Source organism: Pelophylax lessonae (assembly GCF_965119305.1).
Source record: "Pelophylax lessonae genome assembly, chromosome: 12".
NCBI classification, from domain to species: Eukaryota; Metazoa; Chordata; class Amphibia; order Anura; family Ranidae; genus Pelophylax; species Pelophylax lessonae.
Window position 1 is genome coordinate 151,894,730 of NC_138779.1, and position 20,294 is coordinate 151,915,023.

At 42.7% G+C, this 20,294-nt stretch overlaps 1 protein-coding gene across 1 annotated transcript in view; it reads right to left on the reverse strand.

Annotated features, from left to right (window-relative positions):
• TEAD2 (TEA domain transcription factor 2) overlaps nt 1-19,460 on the reverse strand; it is a 93,086-nt gene extending 73,626 nt beyond the window's left edge. Inside the window, exons 1-2 of the mRNA XM_082273790.1 lie at nt 19,440-19,460; nt 18,473-18,741 (exon numbers count right to left, since the gene is read on the reverse strand). Coding sequence (XP_082129916.1) covers nt 18,473-18,674 — 202 coding nt within the window. The 5' untranslated portion in view covers nt 18,675-18,741; nt 19,440-19,460. The remainder of the gene's footprint in view (nt 1-18,472; nt 18,742-19,439) is intronic.
• Between the last annotated feature and the right edge of the window lie 834 nt (nt 19,461-20,294).

Sequence of the window (20,294 nt, forward strand, 5' to 3'; positions counted from 1 at the left end):
ACAACTTAAATGAATACGGTAATCAACCTCCTTGGTAGTCTAGAACAACGACAGCTTTTCTGCAGGTCTTAACTTAGGCCCCTCACAAACAGGGGTGTCTAACTAGGGAATTTTACTGTGCCCAGGAAGGACATCCTTGCTGCCTGGGTCTTGCCAAAGGTATTTTCAATCATAAGTAAACATTTTTTTTAAAGTTTCAAAAAAAAGTTTCCTTTAGGCATTAAAAGTATTTGAAATAAAAAGCACATCAACAGTATGACATTGAAGGCTAAAAGTGTGAAAAAAAAAAAAAAAATCGATCTGAACATGCCACATCTGATAAGATATGATGGCATAATGTGGGTTGAAGAGTAGTTATATTTATGTTTGGGATTATTCTGGAAATGATGAGGACTGTATAAAATGGACTAGAACATCAGAGAGATATAATTTTGTCCCTGTACAAATCATTAGTAATACCTCATCTAGAATATGCAGTTCAGTTTTGGGCACCAGTTCACAAAAAAGGATAATGGGGAACTGGAGAAAGTGCGGCGAAGGGTAACCGAAGTGATAGGAGACTTGGAGGAGCTCAGCTATGAGGAAAGGCTGGCTGAACCAAATTTATTTTCTCTTGAGAAATGGAGATTAAGAGGAGGGTAAGAACAACGTGTATAAATACATAAGTGGTCCCTATAGTGAACTTCGTGTTGAGTTTTTCACTTTAAGGTCATCACAGGGGACAAGGGGGCGCTCTTTTGGTCTGGAGGAAAAGAGATTTAATCTCCAAAATATGGAAAAGGTTTCTTCACAGTAAGAGTCCATTCAGACTAGCGCGACTTGTCAGGCGACTTGTCAGCCTGACAAGTCGCGGTCGGTCGCTCGCCGTTGAGTAGTACAGGACCCGTTCTAATAGGAGCGACACAAGTCGCTCCGACTTAGAAAAAGGGTCCTGTACTACTTTGGGGCGACCTGGGAGTGACTTGCATATACTTCAATTATGTGAAGTCCCTGCAAGCTGCTCCAAAGCCTTCACAGGTCGCCCCTCGAAGTCAGGTCGCGCCAGTCTGAATGGGCTGTAAGAGCTGTGAAAACGTGGAATAGACTCCATCAAGAGTTGGTTCTGGCCAGCTCTGTAGATTGTTTTAAAAGAGTCCTGGATTCTTTCCTAGATACACATTACATAACTGGATACTAATATTTAAAGGTAAAGGTGATCCAGGGAATAACCAATTGCCTCTTGGGGGATCAGGAAGGATTTTTTTCCCCTGCTGGAGCAAATTGGATTGTATAATTTTTTTCACTTTGAGTATAGGATTGTATAATTTTTTTTTTCACTTCTATTGCTTGAACTAGATGGACTTGTGTCTTTTTTCAACCAGTCTATGTACCAACTCACTTATTTCTCTGCTTGTAAATGAAATCATTTGAGTTACAAAAAAAAATACATTTATTGTTCTTCAATAAAACCGCAAAACTGCTTTCTATAGTTCCGAACTGTACATTTACATCACTCTCTCAATCTCAAGATTCTTATTTCACGTGCATACATGCCAAATCACACAGGAGCTAATTAACCTACCAGCATGCCTTGGAGAGTGGGAGGAGAGTACCCGGAGGAAACCCAAACAAGCACATGGGGAACATGTATTACTTAACTTATACATAACAAAATACAGTACCCATTAGGGACCTTTGGCATTCAGTTTTTCAGGCAGACCTTCTCGGATACTCCATGTAAGTCTATGGGCAGACAGATGTAAATGAACATGAGATTTACATCTGCTGCATCTGCTTACATCCACTTACTTCCAAGTCCATCCAACTCAAGGGAAAAAAAAAAAAAATAGAAAAGAACTGCATTCTTTCAGGTTTCTCTGGACCAAAATGTGACAGATCATAGGTAGCCTGATCTAAAAACGAACGCAAGCACTTTTTTATCCGATAAAAAAGGCCTTATGTGCCGTATATCACTGCAAGACCCAGGGGATATGTGGAATTATAGTCTCAGCCCGCCTCCAGCTAAGCCATGCCCCCAACGTGGTTTACTCCGCCCCCAGAGCTTAATAATGGAGACTAATCATCCTGCTGCCCATAAAGCAAGCATGGGTCTGGACAGGTCAGCTGTCAAAATGCAAAAAAAATAAACTGAACAGGCCCAAATGTCACAGGGGAACTGTTCAAGGATCCCCTTTTAAAGAATCATGCCTGTGTGAAATGACCCTTATACACCCAATCTTGTAACAGTAAGAATTAAATTCACACAACATGCCCCAAAAAAACTAAATTATTAAAAATATTTCTTAAATATTTCTTTATGGCTGGGTTCACACTAATGCGATGCCCCCCCTCCCCCACCAGAACACTCAGATCAGCACGCTCTGGCATTGGCTGAGAGCGCAGATCAGGAGTAGGTCGGTTGCTGACTTTCCAACATGCACGTCAAACAGAAGCCGGCTGGACAGACTGACAAACACAGAAGCTGAATGTCTGACTTTTTTTTTCTTTGAACCGGCAAATGTTTTAAAAAATTCTGCCAGTGTGTACGGGGCTTTAGAGTGAATCTGTCCCATGTCTGTCCTCATTAACATACAATGAAAAAAGCCCAGCCCATCTGTCCTAACAAAGGGTTAAAGGTTTAACTTTCAAGTATAACTAAAGGCAAAACTTTTTTTAGCCCACGTTCACATTGGTCCGTTTTGACGTACGATTTGACATGTCAAATCAGAGCCAATTGCCGACAATGCCACCGTCTGAATCGGTGCAACGCCGACTTTTTCCGCGCCAGACTTATTCCCAAAAGTAGTTTCAGCACTACTTTTGGCGACTTCGGGAGACCATTTTAAAAGACATCTGTGCAGGAGCCCACACATATATCTGTGAAATAACCTCCGAAGTTCAGCTGAATTGGCACAATTTTAAACCGGCCTCAGTGTGAACCTAGGCTTAGGTTTTGGATAGAGAGGAGATAGATTAGAACACCTGTCAGTTTTTATTGCTTTCTGTGTCCTCGTTAGGGAGATTCACCCTCTCCATTTTTGTCCTGTTTACCATTATCATTGAATGTGAAGTAAAAGAAAATCCCAAATTTTGTGTAGTCCCCAGAAACCTAATAGAGGGGAAATGTTCCAATGGGGACAGTAATTCTGATACCCTGGGGGTCCCCGAGAGATTCTCTTAGCAACGATTTTTTCTCACTTCCGGTTTTGGATTTGAGACAGGAAGTGAAGTGAAATCTCACCAATGGGACAAACTTGGCAAATATAGCCAAGCAATATACCCTTCCCTTACTCTATCCAAAAAAAAAAAATAGTTCAATTTAATCCTTTGCCAGCCCCCTCACAAACACAGAAAGCTATATAGAATTTCCTCTTGCTAGAGGGTACAAAATACAGTATAGCATCTAAAAAAGGTAAGCTACAATTTTTATTGTTTTTTAAGTTCTGTTTTGTGAATGGGGACATGTAACAAATCTAAAAAGGTGTTATTCCAATATGGCAGCAAAAGTGGAAATAAACTTTAAAATAGAAGTATAGCCAACACATTTTTTTTTGGCCATACTTCTATTGTGGGCACTGTAATAACCCAGAGTCAACTTATATTGCCCGCTGTCAGCTGACGTGGCAGAGCTGCTCCAGCATCTGGAAGGATCCCGACAATATTGTTGGAAACCACTCAGCTGCCTGATTGACAGCTGGCTTCAGGTTTCAGCGTGCAGATGAGAGCCGAAACCCGTTGCACCTACCTTCTCTCCAGCCTAGTAAGCAGACTGAGATTTCACCGAACAGTGGCCATGTAATCGTTCAGTACTCGGGCATAGAGTTGGCGTGGAACAGCTAGAGGCGAGCATGCAGGTTTGTTTTTTAATAACCCCATACATCTCCTTTAATGTCGGACCCCCCCAGAAATAAACTGTTTTTCTGAAATAACTATAAGGTAGTATAATGTGGTTAGTTTAGATAAACGTCATGCTTACCCTGCAAATGGCATAAAAGTGATTAATCGATTAAGAAAAAGTATCCCGTATCAGCTTGAGGAACAGATCCAACACATACAGTATTTGTTTTCAGCATGCAGCACTGTAAATATGTATTACTGAGAAATGGTGCATGTAGACATTCCTTTACAGGGTCTGGACTATGATGTCCCCACCAGAATAATTTACTACAGGCAATGCAATTAGGTTGCCCGCTACCAACATTAATAATGAGATCTTGAGCCGCCAGCAGTCTGGGAGATTAGTGTATAAAATGAGATGTTACAGCTGGTCACAGCTGTTCATACAGGATAGTTCTCTATAGAAGAAGAAAGCCTCATCTTTGAATTTTCAACATTAATTAAACCAGCGCTCAGAGGCGTAGCTAGGGAAGGGCAGGAGCAGCAGCTGCTCATGAAGTAAGGAAGACATGACGGAGAATATGATATTAAAAATGTCCTTGAGGACTGTGTGCATGTCCTGACAAGTGAACCCAACAATTAAACATCGGACACATGGATGCAGGATTAGGACACTTATGGCGCTTTTCCACTGCATGGAACCGAACGGTTCGGCTCGCTTTGTGCTTTTCCACTGCTGGTACCGCATGGTACGGTGTAGGAATGGTTCGGTACGGTATGGCGGCGCTTTTCCACTACATGGAACCGAACGGTACGGCTCGCTTAAACAGTACCACCTCAGTTGTGGTTCCAACAGGGCCGTACCGGTACCATATCCCACAATCCTTTGCATGCAGCCTTGACTGTTTGTCACTACTAGCCACTGATTGGTCAGAGAATCGTTGTTATCCCACCCACTTACTTTAGTACTACTTTAGTGGAAAAGCAAACCATACCGTACCGAACCGAACCGTTCCGACACCATGCGGTACCATGCAGTGAAAAACCAAACCGGGCCAAGAAGGCCAAGTAGAGCCGAGCCGGTACTTGCAGTGGAAAAGTGCCATTCGTGGGAAAACATGGGGGTATGTAGGGTTACCATTTACAGATGCTGCATTCTGGATTGTTTTTGGCATTGCACAACCACAAGTCAACTCTTCTAGGAGAGTAGGACTGTACTGAACCAGCCTACAAAATGCCAGTGGTGGGCCAAGCATGCCAGGAACATACTCTGAAAACTTCCTTTTGGCAGTAGTGTGGACCAATGCTGGCAATACACTTGGAAATTTTCCTACCAGTTTTGGAACTTTCCATGAACTTTCAAACATGGCAATCTGCCGCCTGAGTTTTTTTAATTTCCCTGTTTCGAGTGATCAAGCAATCAGAATTGAAAAACGCCTTTTAATAGGTAATGCAATTTTTTTTGTTGGCCTAACTCCAGAATTTTGATTGATCGCTTAAAATTCTGAAATAAAACTGGGACTGACAGAGTGCTGTGGTTGATACTGGATGGAAAGCAACAAAATGACTTGGATAAAATTAAAGCACAATTTTAAAGTTTAAAGCTGAATGTCCGGAATCATTTTTTTTTTACATGACACTGGCCCAGCTATTTATATCTAATCCTTCTTATTGCATATCTGGGGGGCTGCTGGAGACACAAAAATTAACTGTAGTAGTCTGTGCTCCAAATAGTCGGCACTGGTCGATTCCAGGTCCTGCTCTAGCAACTTGCCATTTGTTTAGGGGGGTCACTCCCTCAGCCCCTCTGTAGTTTTAAAGATGAATACATAGCGTTCTCTGATTGGACGAGGCGGAGATCGTGACATTATCCACCCTCTTCTATACCTCATCCAAACACAGAAAAAAAAAAAAAAAAAAAAAAGAATGGCCGAGCGAGCAACACAGTGTTCACAGTAAAGATGGCACAGACATAGTGAATTTCTGCATCCCCAAAATCCCTCTGGATGTGCGATAAAAAGGATTAAAAGGGAAACTATTCTTAGAGTTTAATTATAAATTAGCTAGATACATTCCTGGTGTTCAAAGTCCTAGTTAGTTTTCCCTAGAAATACCCCCCCCCCCCCCACCAGGTCAATGCAAGAGTTCCAATCAGCTGGAAGCAGGAGCACTGCTGATTGCAGAACTACAAGTCTGATTCAGCAGGTGGTGTGTTGGACCTCTGCAGAGAGAAACAGAACGAGAGTCTCTCTGCAGCATTCTGGCAAGGGACATGATATTCCAGGCTGTGGCTGTAAGCCCCATACACACTTTTTGTTTTAATGCACATGGAATGTATTTAGTGGATTTAAACTGAAGGTTCAGTTGGCCTTTATAGTGGTAATACTTTTACCACTTCTTAGGGAAGGGGGTGGGGCAAAAAATGGTTAGTACTGCATAGGAGCATAGAATAGAACACAAAGATTTTTCATAAACTTCAGACAGATATTTGATATCCGTGTTGTAAAAGGCATTTCTTGGCTTTTAATAATACCTTAGTGTCCTTGGCACCATCACTGCGCTCTACTGAAAATACTAGTTGCCTGGCTTGCAGATTGACCTTCTAGCTTCAACATATATCGCTAAACTAGGTTTGCAGATACTGACTTTATTGCTACGCATATTTGTTCCTTGTCAGTTACTCAAAGTATTTAAGCCTAAGAGCCGGTTCACACTATTACTAATTGCCAGGCGACTTGGTCAGCCTGGCAAGTCACGCACCGTCGAGTAGTACAGGAGCCGTTCTAATAGGAGCGACACAAGTCGCTCCGACTTAGAAAAAGAGTCCTGTACTACTTCGGGGCAACCTGGAGGCAACTTGCATTGACTTCAATTATATGAAGTCCGTGCAAGTCGTGACGAAGTCGCGGTGCACGCAACTTCACAGGTCGCCCCCGAAGTCAGAGCGACCTAATGTGAACGGGGTCTAAGACCCCATTCAGACTGGGTCAACACGACTTGGTGGGGCGACCTGTGAAGTCGTATAATTGAAGTCAATGCAAGTCGCCTGACAAGTTGCGCTAGTGTGAATGGACCCGAAGGGTCAGCATACAATTTTCAGAAAGAGGTCAGCAATGGCAGTCCCTAATATATATATACACACACACACACACATATATATATATATATACACAAACATAACAAACATATACACACACACTACATATTGTGTGTGTGTATATATATATATATATATATATACATACATACATACATTTGAAAGTTCACTACAGTATCACTGAGATTCAAGCAATATGTACAATAGCCCAAAAGATAGTGGAAGAGGGGCGATGGACATGGTTATCAAAAGTCAAACAAAGTCTTTACTTGATGAGTGGCCTGTAATCGGCAGCTCACGCACCACAAAGATGAGGATCCCCAGGAGTGGACATTCATCTGAGTTGAGAAATACAAGTGTAATAGGTCAAAGAGTATGCCAAATGAACATTTTTTAGGAGTCCAAAGTTGTAGTTTAACTGGCTACAACAAGCAGGGCAAAGGGCAGCAACCAGTGCTGTTCCTTCAGAGCTCCATGCCACAGTCTGTGACTCCAGCATGAATGTGCGGGAGTGACGTCATCGCGGCACAGCCAGACAAGTGGAGGACGCGAACCTGGAAGGAAGACCAGGTGAACATGGAAGCACCTTCAGCAGGGGCAGCGCACCACTGGAAAGCTTTGTTATATGGTATTTCATAATGTGCTAGTATGTGATGCATACTAGAAATTGTCTTAAAGGAGTTTGAAAATAAAAAATGCGGCTTACTACCGCTTTATTTACAAAATAAAAGGCAGTTTTTTTTATATGAAAAAATATTAAGGAAAAAAAAAAAAATCATGGGAACAGGTTGGGCTGACTTCAACCGCCAGTCTCCCTTGATTGGACATCTAGGGCAGGTTAAATAGTAAAAAAAAGACGTGAAAGGCTGTTACAAGCAATTATTAGCTTTGCAGATACTTTCACAGAATAGCTGGTTGTCAGATCCACAAACACCAGCTTTTCCCAGAATGTAAATGGCAATACCCCCAGCCTTCTGTGCCAATGGGACAGTACCCTCCTTGTACATGTGCATACAATATACGAGGTCTTCAAGAGAGGCGCACTGTACATAACCGAGGAGTGCTGTATCCTTTCCGCTCCTCTCTCCCTTCCGTCCCATCAATCTTCCATATGCAATTTCACAGAAAACGGCCCCATCTGGAAGACACATGTGCTTCACTCTGAAGTAATTCAGTGAATCTGAGCAAATGTGGCCAGCTATGCTGGAATTCCTGGCATGCAAGCCAGTTGTGGAAGGGCATTGAAGAATGTGAATCAATTTAGAAATGGAGAATAGAGACCTCACCATGGTCACATGTCCTAATCCTGACTCGTGACAAGAGTAAAGGGAGGGGGTCACCAATAGAGGATTTCCTTCAGGCAGCACTTAAACTGTGCTTGTCACCACACAATAGAGGCCACTATGCTGTGGGCAGAACCTTCAAGAAGGGTAAAAAAAAAAAATCACCAGACACTAGCGACAAGGAGGCACGAGGTACAATTTGGCAAATAAAGGCCATTTCAGAAGAACGTTTTATTATTTTGCAGTTTCTCTAAAAGATTTATTTATATTTGTGCAATTATGTACCCCAGTCAGTAAAAATCACGGGCAAAAGGGTTCTTGTTTGGGTACAGAAGTGTCCATGAAAAGAAATGCTATCTGCTGATAAACAGTGGAAGGCTATATACTACAGAGTGGAAGTGTGAACTATAAAAAATACAATAGGATGTATAATGTGTAGTGGTAAGTATTATAGATGTACACCAGAGTGTATAGCACAGTGCATAGAATGGAGCATATAATGTACAGCACATGGTGCAGAGTGGTGTATACAATGTTTAGCAGGGCGCACAGAATGGAGCATATAATGTACAGTACATTGTACAGAGTGGTGCATACACTGTACAGCACAGTGCACTGAATGGAGTATATAATGTACAGCACATTGTACAGAGTGGTGCATACACTGTACAGCACAGTGCACAGAGTGGTGCATACACTGTACAGCACAGTGCACAGAATGGAGCATATAATGTACAGCACATGGTGCAGAGTGGTGTATACAATGTTTAGAAGGGTGCACAGAATGGAGCATATAATGTACAGCACATGGTGCAGAGTGGTGTATACAATGTTTAGCAGGGTGCACAGAATGGAGCGTATAATGTACAGCACATTGTACAGAGTGGTGCATACACCGTACAGCACAGTGCACTGAATGGAGTATATAATGTACAGCACATTGTACAGAGTGGTGCATACACTGTACAGCACAGTGCACAGAATGGAGCGTATAATGTACAGCACATTGTATAGAGTGGTGCATACACCGTACAGCACATTGCACAGAATGGAGTATATAATATGCAGCTGCAGCACAGAATGGAGCATATAATGTACAGTACATTGTACAGAGTGGTGCATACACTGTACAGCACAGTGCACTGAATGGAGCATATAATGTACAGCACATTGTAGAGTGGTGCATACACTGTACAGCACAGTGCACTGAATGGAGGACATAATATGCAGCTGCAGCATAGTACACAGTGGAGCATATAATGTGCAGCACGGTGCACAGAGTTGAGTATATCATTGACAGCACAGTGTACAGAGTGGAGTAATATGAAACATATAATGTATAGCACCTATCTGTTATGCAGGCGAACAAAAACACACCTATGAGCTGATTTCTGTAATCATTCTAAAAGTAAAATGCTAAAGAGTGCCACTATTCTATCATATTCTAATGTCACTGAGGTAGACTGGCGGCCACTTCTTCTTTGATAATATGGTGCATATCCATATCAGAGCACCGCACTGGATTCAATACACACAATTTTGTTAAAGGTTAACTTTATTTTATAGTCACCACTATGACCTCTCAAACAAACAGGCCATTATTCTCAATGGCTAGGGCAAATGCAGTACTGCAGAAAGAGTACCAGGGAAGATGAGTGCAGCAGAGCGGAGCATCAAGAGAACACAAGTCTTGAAGGGCCTTGACCCCAAAGGTCTCTACATATGGAGGTGGCAACCTAAAAATAAACTTTTGTATTAAATCAAAATCCTAATTCAAAAACCCTGTTTAAAAGTATAACTAAAAGGCACATTTTTTTTTTTTTTAAGTTTTGAAAAGAGTGGAGATGGTTTAGAATGCCTATTAGGTGGTTTTTATTGCCATCTGTCCCCCTATTAGGGAGATTGAACCTCTCTATTGGTCCTGTTTACCATTATTACTGAAAGTGGAAGTGAAAAAAAATCTAAAATGTTGGGTTGTCCCCAGAAAAGTAATATCGGGGGCCGGTGCAAGCATAAGGTGACCTAGGCAGCCACCTTAGGGTGCCGGGATGGGGGGGGGGGTTAAATATTTTGAAAACAGGTGCCTTCTATTGCAGTCATTGGTTGCTAGGACCGCCGGCACACTAAGCAACCAATGACATGCTTTGTAGGTGCACAGAGCAAGAGGAAACCACCCCTATGCAAAGCTGCTTTGCCTACCAACACCGCCACCCCCCGCCCACTTCGACTCCCACATAAACTTCTGGTTCCCGGCACAGCAAGAGGAAACCACTGCTGTGCAGGACTGCTCCGCCTACCAACCCTGCACCCCGCTGACTCTGGCTCCAGCTTTAGCTTCCTGGCTCCCGACACAGCAAGGGGAACCCTCCGCTGTGCAGAGCTGCTCTGCCTACCAACTCTGCCCCCTGCTGACTCCAGCTCCAGCTCCAGCTCCAGCTTTGGCTTCCTAGCTCCTGGCTCAGCAAAGGGAAACCACTGCTGTGCATAATTGCTCCGGCTACCAACTCTACCCCCCCACCTCCGCATGCATAACAATCACTTAACACAATCTGAGCCATAGGCAATCTGCTAGGAACTGAAATTGCACCAATGTTTGACTAGAATCATCATCTTCATGTCTAGTGCAGTTACAAACCCTGCTTTGGTCTTGAGGACATCAGGACCCTAGATGGCTAGAAGGGGAGGTAAAGTAGTTGTAATGTCTGGTTTAGCTACATGCTAGGTGTGGAGGATCCAGTAAGTAAATCTCCCCCCCCCCCTCCCCCTTTCTTTGGTTTCCCCAAACCAAAATAAGCAAAAATACCTTGCAGTGGGGCTGTGCCTACACTGGAGTTGGACTTAAGGCTCAGAACTGGACTCTTCCAAGTTCTGTTGTCCCCTTTTATCAGTTTCACATATAAGGAATTATTTAATAAATCAGTGTAATGTAATAAACTTTCTTTGTATTTTAAGTTGTTTCCCCAGATCCCCGAGGTGGTGATTGGGTAGACGTATCCTTCAAAGAGAGATATTATGGATCGAACGTAAGGAAAATAAATTAGGTGCAATATCTGTGAAAAAATTATTTGATAATGAAAAAAATATATTTTTAAGTGGTGATTGTAAAATTAATTATGAGACAAAAAGTGCCAATGCAAATATATACTGGTAGTAAGTGCTAGTGCTTAGAGCAATCATATATGCTTGTAAGCACCTGAGAATAAAGTGCTGGTGTGTGTGTGTGTGTGTGTGTGTGTGTGTGTGTGTGCGCCAAGTAAGTGCTAGTGCTTCAGTGCAGTAGTGTATACCTATAAACAATAGTATTCATAAGCCCAAAATTTACCAATTATTATACAGTAAACTGATTATATCACAAAAATACCTATTGTGTGCAAAAGTGCAGGTGCAAACAAAAAGGAAAAAAATGCAAGAATTGCTAATAGAATACACAGAAATTAGTTCTCAAAATGAGTAATCATATATATTAGTATATATATTATGGATCGAACGATTAAATGTTATTATTCAACCTGGTATTAATGAAATTATCACATATAAACCATTTTATAGATTACACCTGGAAACTGTAGAATAAGACCGGATGGCTACATTGAGAATCCTCTCGCTTTGCCCTCTAGTCTATCATAGTGGAATGGGTCTTTCCCCCTCTCTTTCGCTTTATCCCTGCCTGTTTATATTTACAACTTTGTTCCCTTGGATTACAACTCATTCTCATTGTGCTCCTATGTATGTCAGCATTTTTTTGGTTACACTGGTCTGCTATTGAAGTCCCACTGCAATCTGTATATGGGCTTTTTGTGTCATCTTACACATGTACCAAGAACCCTAGAATTGTACAATCAAGAAATTTTTTGATACAATATAAAAAATATTTTTGCATGAATTATTCCTGTTCTCTATGTGTAATGTTACACCAATAGCCTTATAGAAGGTCACACAGATGCAGGGAGGAGTAAGGCAATTTTTACAACTTAGGGCTCATTCACACAGACACAGAGAGCTGTACACATGAAAAAGAAGCATATTTTTGCATTAAAGCATGGGTGCCCAACCTTTTGGCTTCTCTGGGCCACATTGTGTGTAGAGAAATTTAGAGAAGTAATAAAATGCCCCCACGCCGCCGCGCCCCCCGCACTGATTTAACACAACTAGAGGATGATCAAATGAAATGGAATCAGTATACAGAGGTTTACTTCTTCTGAACGATAATAAAGGAACACTCCTACCACCATGACCACTTCAAATCACTGAAGTGGTTAGAGTCAGAAACACTGCACATCCTCCCCTCCCCCCTCTGAGTCAGCCTCTGCCTACAGTTAGTTGGAAGCTGCTGTGGCCACGCCCCCGACCTGACTTCCTTCCTGCCCAGCAAAAAAAAAAAAATTGTCAGGGGGCAGTGGGCCGCATTGCCTGAGGTTCCGGGCCGCAGGTTGGACATGTCTGCATTAAAGGGTGTGTATTTCTAAGTGGCAGGTGTTTGTGTACAGTCACCTGTACAAATCAATGACAAGTTGTGGCTGAATTCTAGTAACCTAGATCCGAGTGTTTTCTTTTGGACAGAGCTGATGTGCACATGTACAGTTTGCATCCAGGGCTGCTCATCCAATCTCTTATGACTCCTATGTGCAGAAGTATGCTTGGTTTTTCACAACAAAAAGCTCTGTACCCAAGTGAACAAGTCTGTATTCCTTATCCCCTAGAGCACAGGTGTCAAACACAAGGCCCGCGGGCCAAATGTGGCCCCCCAGGCTATTTCATGTGGCCCTCGCACCTCACCCGGAATCTGCATCACCCCCATTGTCTCTGCCCCCACTTTGTCTCAGTAGTCGGCAACAGAGAGGACAGAACTCCTTTGCAAGTTCCAGCGCCTCTCCGTGCAGCTGCAGAAAGACTCGTTGTTGCCCACCCCCCTTCTCAGTAGTCCGCAGCATAGAGGAGGGCACAACTCCTCCTACAGATCCTGAACCTCTGTGCAGCTGCAACACCACATTGTCTCTGCCTCCCCTGGACTCGGCATTCAGCAGATTCTGGAAGCTGACTCCAACCCTCCTCTGGTCCTCCTCCAGACCCTGTACTTTCTTCTTCCCAAATCCACCTGAATCTTCTTCCTGGCAGCAGCACAAGGTAAGGAGGTGCATTGTGATGTAAGGAAGGGTGGGTGACTCTTGACTTCTGGTGGTGGGGGGCTCTTGACATCTCATGTAAGGGGCTGTAGGGTGCTCTGGACATCTAATCTTACAGATATAACTGGCCCTTTGAGGGCAACCATAATGCTGATGTGGCCCAAGATGAAATTGAGTTTGACACCCCTGCCCTAGAGCAATGGTTTCAAATGGTGACCCTTTTGCTTGCCTTTTTTTTGGCCCTTGGAACTCTATTCTTCCCAATTGTATGAGGCACCACTGACACCATGGATGGGGCACTATTCCTTCCCCTAGTACCAAAGCTGGGGCATTGTTATCTTCCACTGACACCATGGATGGGGCACTGTTCCTTCCCCTAGTACCAAAGCTGGGGCATTGTTATCTTACACAGACAGCAGGATGTTTTCTACTCTCATTGGCCATAGTCTAGCCCCCTAATGCCAGAAGGACCATAAACTGCCCCTTTGTTTAGAAAGTTCGGGAGACCCCTGCCCTAGAGTTAGCAAGCATTTAACCCTTGAAGTGCAGAGTCCCCACTGCAAGGAAAGATTTTTTTCTATAATCCCCAGAGTTATCCTTTAAAGCAGGTCCTTCTAGTTCTGCTTTGTGGTGTATTGCAGCGCATGTGCCCTGGGGTGCCATAGAAAATTAATAGTGCTGCAGTGCACCAACACACTGCATTAAATGGACGTGTTACCACAACCCAACCTAATGGATAGGTATAAATGAGAAGATTTGTACACGAATCAGAACTTTTAACCTGGGCCAAATAATCTGCTGCATTTTTAGCATAGGATAAACTAGCTGCATCATCTAATTATCTAACGAATGCCTCATTGCCATTGAGTATTTATTTATTCCGGGCAATGTGCATTGACAATGGGTGTTCATTCCCAGCCCTGGAATTTTACAGATTAGCGAATTTACACAAAATTGTGTCGGCAAATTCTAGAGCAGAGCAAACATTCTCAACATGTCCTAAGCCCGGCCAGGTGTGGAGAGGGTTAACCGTACACTGCAATCCTTCATTGCAGGCCTGGCTTGTAATAGATTAGGTCTGTATGTGTTACTCCCCCACCAACCCCTCCAAACACACTGGAGCTTGTCCTGCCAGGCAGAGACCAAGATCAGATTTCATCTACCACCACCGCCTCCTCCCCCTCCCTCTTCTCTCCAGCCTGACTCCCCTCCTCCCCCTCCCCCCTCCCGCTGGTGTCTTCTTTCCATGTGACCTTGCACAGGCTTGATTTACTGGAATCACAGACCCCCTAGAAAGGCAGAGAGAGGGAAAGAAAGGGTGGGAGGGGAGAGACTACGAGGGTATTACACAACAAAAGCTAACTCTAGATCTCTCACAGCCAGACACCAATAAACAGCAGTTCCAGCAAAGAATACACCCATGCCAGGTGGAGGAGAGCAGGCAGGCCAAGCAACAGGTCATTCCAATGTACAGTATCTCACAAAAGTGAGTACACCCCTCACATTTTTGTAAATATTTTATTATATCTTTTCATGTGACAACACTGAAGAAATGACACTTTTCTACAATGTAAAGTAGTGAGTGTACAGCTTGTATAACAGTGTAAATTTGCTGTCCCCTCAAAATAACTCAACACACAGCCATTAATGTCTAAACCGCTGGCAATAAAAGGGAGTACACCCCTAAGGGTAAATGTCCAAATTAGCCATTTTCCCTTCCCGGTGTCATGTGACTCCTTAAGTGTTACAAGGTCTCAGGTGTGAATGGGGAGCAGGTGTGATAAATTTGGTGTTATTACTCTCGCTCCATCATACTGGTCACTGGAAGTTCAACATGGCACCTCATGGCAAAGAACTCTCTGAGGATCTGAAAAAAGAATTGTTGCTCTACATAAAGATGGCCTAGGCTATAAGAAGATTGCCAAGACCCTGAAACTGAGCTGCAGCATGGTGGCCAAGACCATACAGTGGTTTAACAGGACAGGTTCCACTCAGAGCAGGCCTCGCCGTGGTCGACCAAAGAAGTTAAGTGCACGTGCTCAGTGTCACATCCAGAGGTTGTCTTTTAGGAAATAGACATATGAGTGCTACCAGTATTGCTGCAAAGGTTGAAGGGGTGGAGGTTCAGCCTGTCAGTGCTCAGACCATACGCTGCACAATACATCAAATTGGTCTGCATGGCTGTTGTCCCAGAAGGAAGCCTCTTCTAAAGAGGATGCACAAGAAAGCCCACAGTTTTTGAGTTGCTGAATACAAGCAGACTAAGGACATGGATTACTGGAACCTTGGTCTGATGAGACCAAAATAAATGTTTTTGGTTCAGAAGGTGTCAAGCGTGTGTGATGACAACCAGGTGAGAAGTACAAAGACAAGTGTGTCTTGGCTACGGTCAAGCATGGTGGTGGGAGTGTCATAGTCTGGGGCTGTAAGAGTGCTGCCGACACTGGGGAGCTACAGTTCATTGAGGAACCATGAATGCCAACATGTACTGTGACATACTGAAGCAGAGAATGATCACCTCCCTTTAGAGACTGGGCCGCAGGGCAGTATTCCAACATAACGACCCCAAACATACCTCCAAAACTACCACTGCCTTGCTAAAGAAGCTGAGGGTAAAGGTGATGGACTGGCCAAGCATGTCTCCAGACCTAAACCCTATTGAGCATTTGTGGGGCATTCTCAAATGGAAGGTGAAGGAGGGCAAGGTCTCTAACATCCACCAGCTCAGTGATGTGGTCATTGGGGAGTGGAAGAGGACTCCAGTGGAAACCTGTGAAGCTCTGGTGAACTCCATGCCCAAGAGGGTTAAGGCAGTGCTGGAAACCAATTTTGGTCACAAAATATTGACACTTTGGGCCCAATTTGGACATTTTAACTTAGGGGTGTACTCATTTTTGTTGCCAGCGGTTTAGACATTAATGACTGTGTGTGTTGAGTTATTTTGAGGGGACAGCAAATTTACACTGTTATACAAGCTGTACACCAGGGATCCTCAAACTACGGCCCTCCAGCTGTTGCGGAACTACATGTCCCATGAGGCATTGTAAAACTCTAACATTCACGGACATGACTAGGCATGATGGGAATTGTAGTTCCTAAACAACTGGAGGGCCATAGTTTGAAGACCCCTGCTGTACACTCACTACTTTACATTGTAGCAAAGTGTAATTTCTTCAGTGTTGTCTCATAAAAAGATATAATAAAATATTTACAAAAATGTGAGGGGTGTACTCACTTTTTGTGAGATACTGTAAACTAGATAAAATAAGGAGTTCAGTAAATAAATCTGAAAAGAAACTACCTGAAGGCAGATATGGACCCACTGCACCTAGGGAGGGTACAAAAAACTGGAAGCTTTTACCAAATTATAGAAAAGTTGGTCCTTTTGTTTACAAGAAAGTAAAATCTAAAAACCAAAACTTTTTTTTTTTCCATACTAAACCAAGAAACAGATTATTGCTTATTGGCTTAGCTAACTAAATGTAGTAGCTGCATATGTTTTTTTTTTGCTTCATCTACCTTTATTTTCACCTGGTCAGTAGCACTCTACCTGTTCTAAGGTGGCTCCGCTATGGATGGGGGAGCAATGGGGCCATCCTTGGTCAATCTGGGGAGAGGGTAGGGTTAGATGAACTATGAGATTTAGATGGACTTCACTAAAGCTGGCAATACATTTACAATTTTCAATTTCCTTTAGATTTACCTTCAACTATATAGTGCAGGGGGCCTGACTGATTGCATACAAATTGAAAGGGTTTAGGTTTGATCTCATATTATATGGTTTTGCTAAATCTAAACGATAATTGTACAAAAAAATTGTGTAATGTATAGCCAGTCTTACAGATTAAAGCTGAACATTTGCTAACAATATTTTAGCAGTTAAAGTGTTACTATAGACTGTTTAATCAGTCTGTATATGCAGAACAGCATACTTGTTATACTCAGAGAAACCTGAGGGGTTAATCCTCCTCATTCTATAAAAAGGCTGTTTGCTCCTGTCTTTTCTGATCCTCCTCTTCTTTTACTGTTCTTCAGTTATATTTTCATCTGTCCATCTATTAAATCCTCCCCCCTTGTTGTTTTAACTTTGGATAGTAAAACATTTTTTTTCTGCCAGTAAATACCTTTATACAGCCCACTTCCTCTCTCGTCTGGTCATTAGCCTAGGCTAATGACATCATGCACAGCTCTCTCAACTCTCGTGTAAGTCTGTCAGCAAGGGGGGGAGAGATGAGTCATAGGAAAGCCAAGGAGAGTTGCAGAGCTGGAGGGGGCTGAATGAGGGTGGAAATAACAGGAAGCTGCAGAGATCCATGAGTATTCTTTAAGAGAGGAGAACTGTGCAAGCCAGCAGTGGTGTGTGTCTGTGTATATATATATATATATATATATATATATATATATATATATATATACACACACACACACACACACATACATGCGTGTGTGTGTGTGTGTGTGTGTGTGTGTGTGTGTGTGTGTGTGTGTGTGTGTGTGTGTGTAAATCCAGGAAGTGGTCAGCAGCTTCAGCTGCCCATAGTTAAAATGGCTGCAGCCAGACTTAGTGGAGGGAGATTTCTGCAGCATATTTGGCAAGTACAGAATAACAGTATATATAAAATAATATGCAAAGTGGTTGGAAGGAAGCTTCAGAATGGCAAAGATGTTTTTATTATAAATTATGTGCAGACTCTCTAATACTTTCCTACTCTATCCACAATGAAAGAAATACATTTTCATTCCGTACTTATTAGAACATTTTAGCAACCATCTTTAACCAGGTAAAGGAAACCTACTGTGATGAAATTATGGACCATGCTAATGTCTATCATAAAAATGATAGTTTACTGGCTGTCATGCTGATGTGTTGGCTTTACTACTTGTTCCCAATGACCTAATGCGGATAAGGAATTTTGACCTTTCTCCACATTTATAGATAAATACACACACATCATGTTTTACGTGATTATACTGTATAGAGGACACATACTCCTGATTTGGGGTCTGAGGCTCTTTTGCAGCCTCTTTTAACACAATTTAGACATTTTTAGTCTCAATGGTTTGAGTTTTACTCTGGATCTCACAGAGCCATTGGCCTTGTAGCTAGAAGATAAAAGTGTTTTTTTTTTTTTTTTAACGGGCGGGAAACTCACCGTACATCTTGCCCTCATCAGATAAGATAATTTTGCGCCTCCCACATGGTGGGTATATCGCCAATGCCTCCTGGAAACTTTGTTCAATGTCTGGACTCCACACTCCTTCTGCGTCATTGTCTAGGCTCTTCTCCATGGAGTCTCCCAGGTCCCCTGTGCTTTCTGCCGGACTGCCGGCTTCACTCCAACCATTGGGGTCCATGTTTGATACAGGAGGGTAAGGAGAGGCTCCTCCAAGCCTCACTCCACAAAGGAGAACTCAGCAACTGCTGTAACAAACAAAAAAAAGAGACAATATTTAACTTGTGACCACATTACCACAATAACACCAATAATACTAAAAGCATTAAAATCAGGAAGACACAAAGGAATTATAGTGCATATATATAGGAATTTCTGAGCTACAAGAAGAACCAAATAATCCTTTAATGCCGGTTCACACGGATCCGACTTGGACCGCGACTTGTCAGCCTGACAAGTCGCGGTCCGTCGTGCTCCCATTGTTCGGTACAGGAACCGTTCAAATAGGAGCGACACAAGTCTCTCCGACTTAGAAAAAGGGTCCTGTACTACTTAGGGGCGACCTGAAGCGACTTGCATAGACATTAATTTTATGAAGTCCGTGCAAGTCGCGCCAAAGTCGCGGTGCACGGGAATTCACAAGTCGCCCCCGAAGTCGTGCCGCTGCAGTGTGAACTGGCACTAAGACTCCAGAAGGTATGGGACAGTTGCCCAAAGTGGCGATTTTGCACCATATTGGGCAATAATCACATGACTGAGGTGAGCAGCAGATCAGCAGATACACCCCCTAGTGACCAGTATTTATCATCAGTTGAACAAGTGTAGATCTTAACCAATGGGGATACAGAAAACATATCTTTGTTGTAGCTCTAGCCTTCCCTACTATTCAAAACATCAAAAACAACTTCTGGCAGTGCAGTTTGTTCCCTTTCTGTTGACGTGTTACCACTTCTCCTAAAAGTAGCCATTTGCTTGGTTGGGCTTATAGACTCTATAGACGGAGGATAAAGTTTTGGTAAAGCTGGTAGCTGCAAAATGTTGCTGTCTGCATGTTCATTTACAGCAAGCTAGCTTGGTCATACACTACTATGGTGATGTTAAAATTTAACAAGGATTTAATATGAAGCGCAGGCTGTTTGACAACTTTGGTTAAAGACTTTATTTAGTTTAACTAGTTCAAATCCAGACCAGAACTGTTTATTGTCAGTAGTTCTTTTGTGCCTAAGTCCATCTATAGAGTGGTTCAAGGTTATAACTGCTGAAACTCATTGACTGAATAACATTTAACATATAGATCTGAGCAAAACCGGTCTGTTTATTAAGAAGCAAAAAAAAAAAGGGGGGGGGGGCTTGCTTATGACAATTAGGTACTCAGAAGAAATTCAATGAGGCATTTAATCTCTAGGAGCAACAGTTCTAGTTTTCATCGCACCAATGACAGTCACACCCTCACAAATGTAACACCTTGACTGTGTACTTTGGATCCAATCACTGTCCAGGAGAGGAGAATCTAGACCGAGCTGAGAAATCTGCAGTAGAGGCACAGACAGTATTGTAAGCTCACACAGAAAAATTAGGATATCTCGATATTTGCCAGAGCAATGGGTATTTTTATGTTAATGCAGCATTTTTAAACAGACAAACCATGGGATATGCGCATTATTACTGACATGTAGTAAATCGTTTTTTCTTTTTGCCCAGACGTACACTTTTAAAACTGGATGATTTCCCCATGAACATCCATCATCTGACATCTATAACCAGCCTAACTCTGAGGCTCAAGCACCTTAAATAAATATAA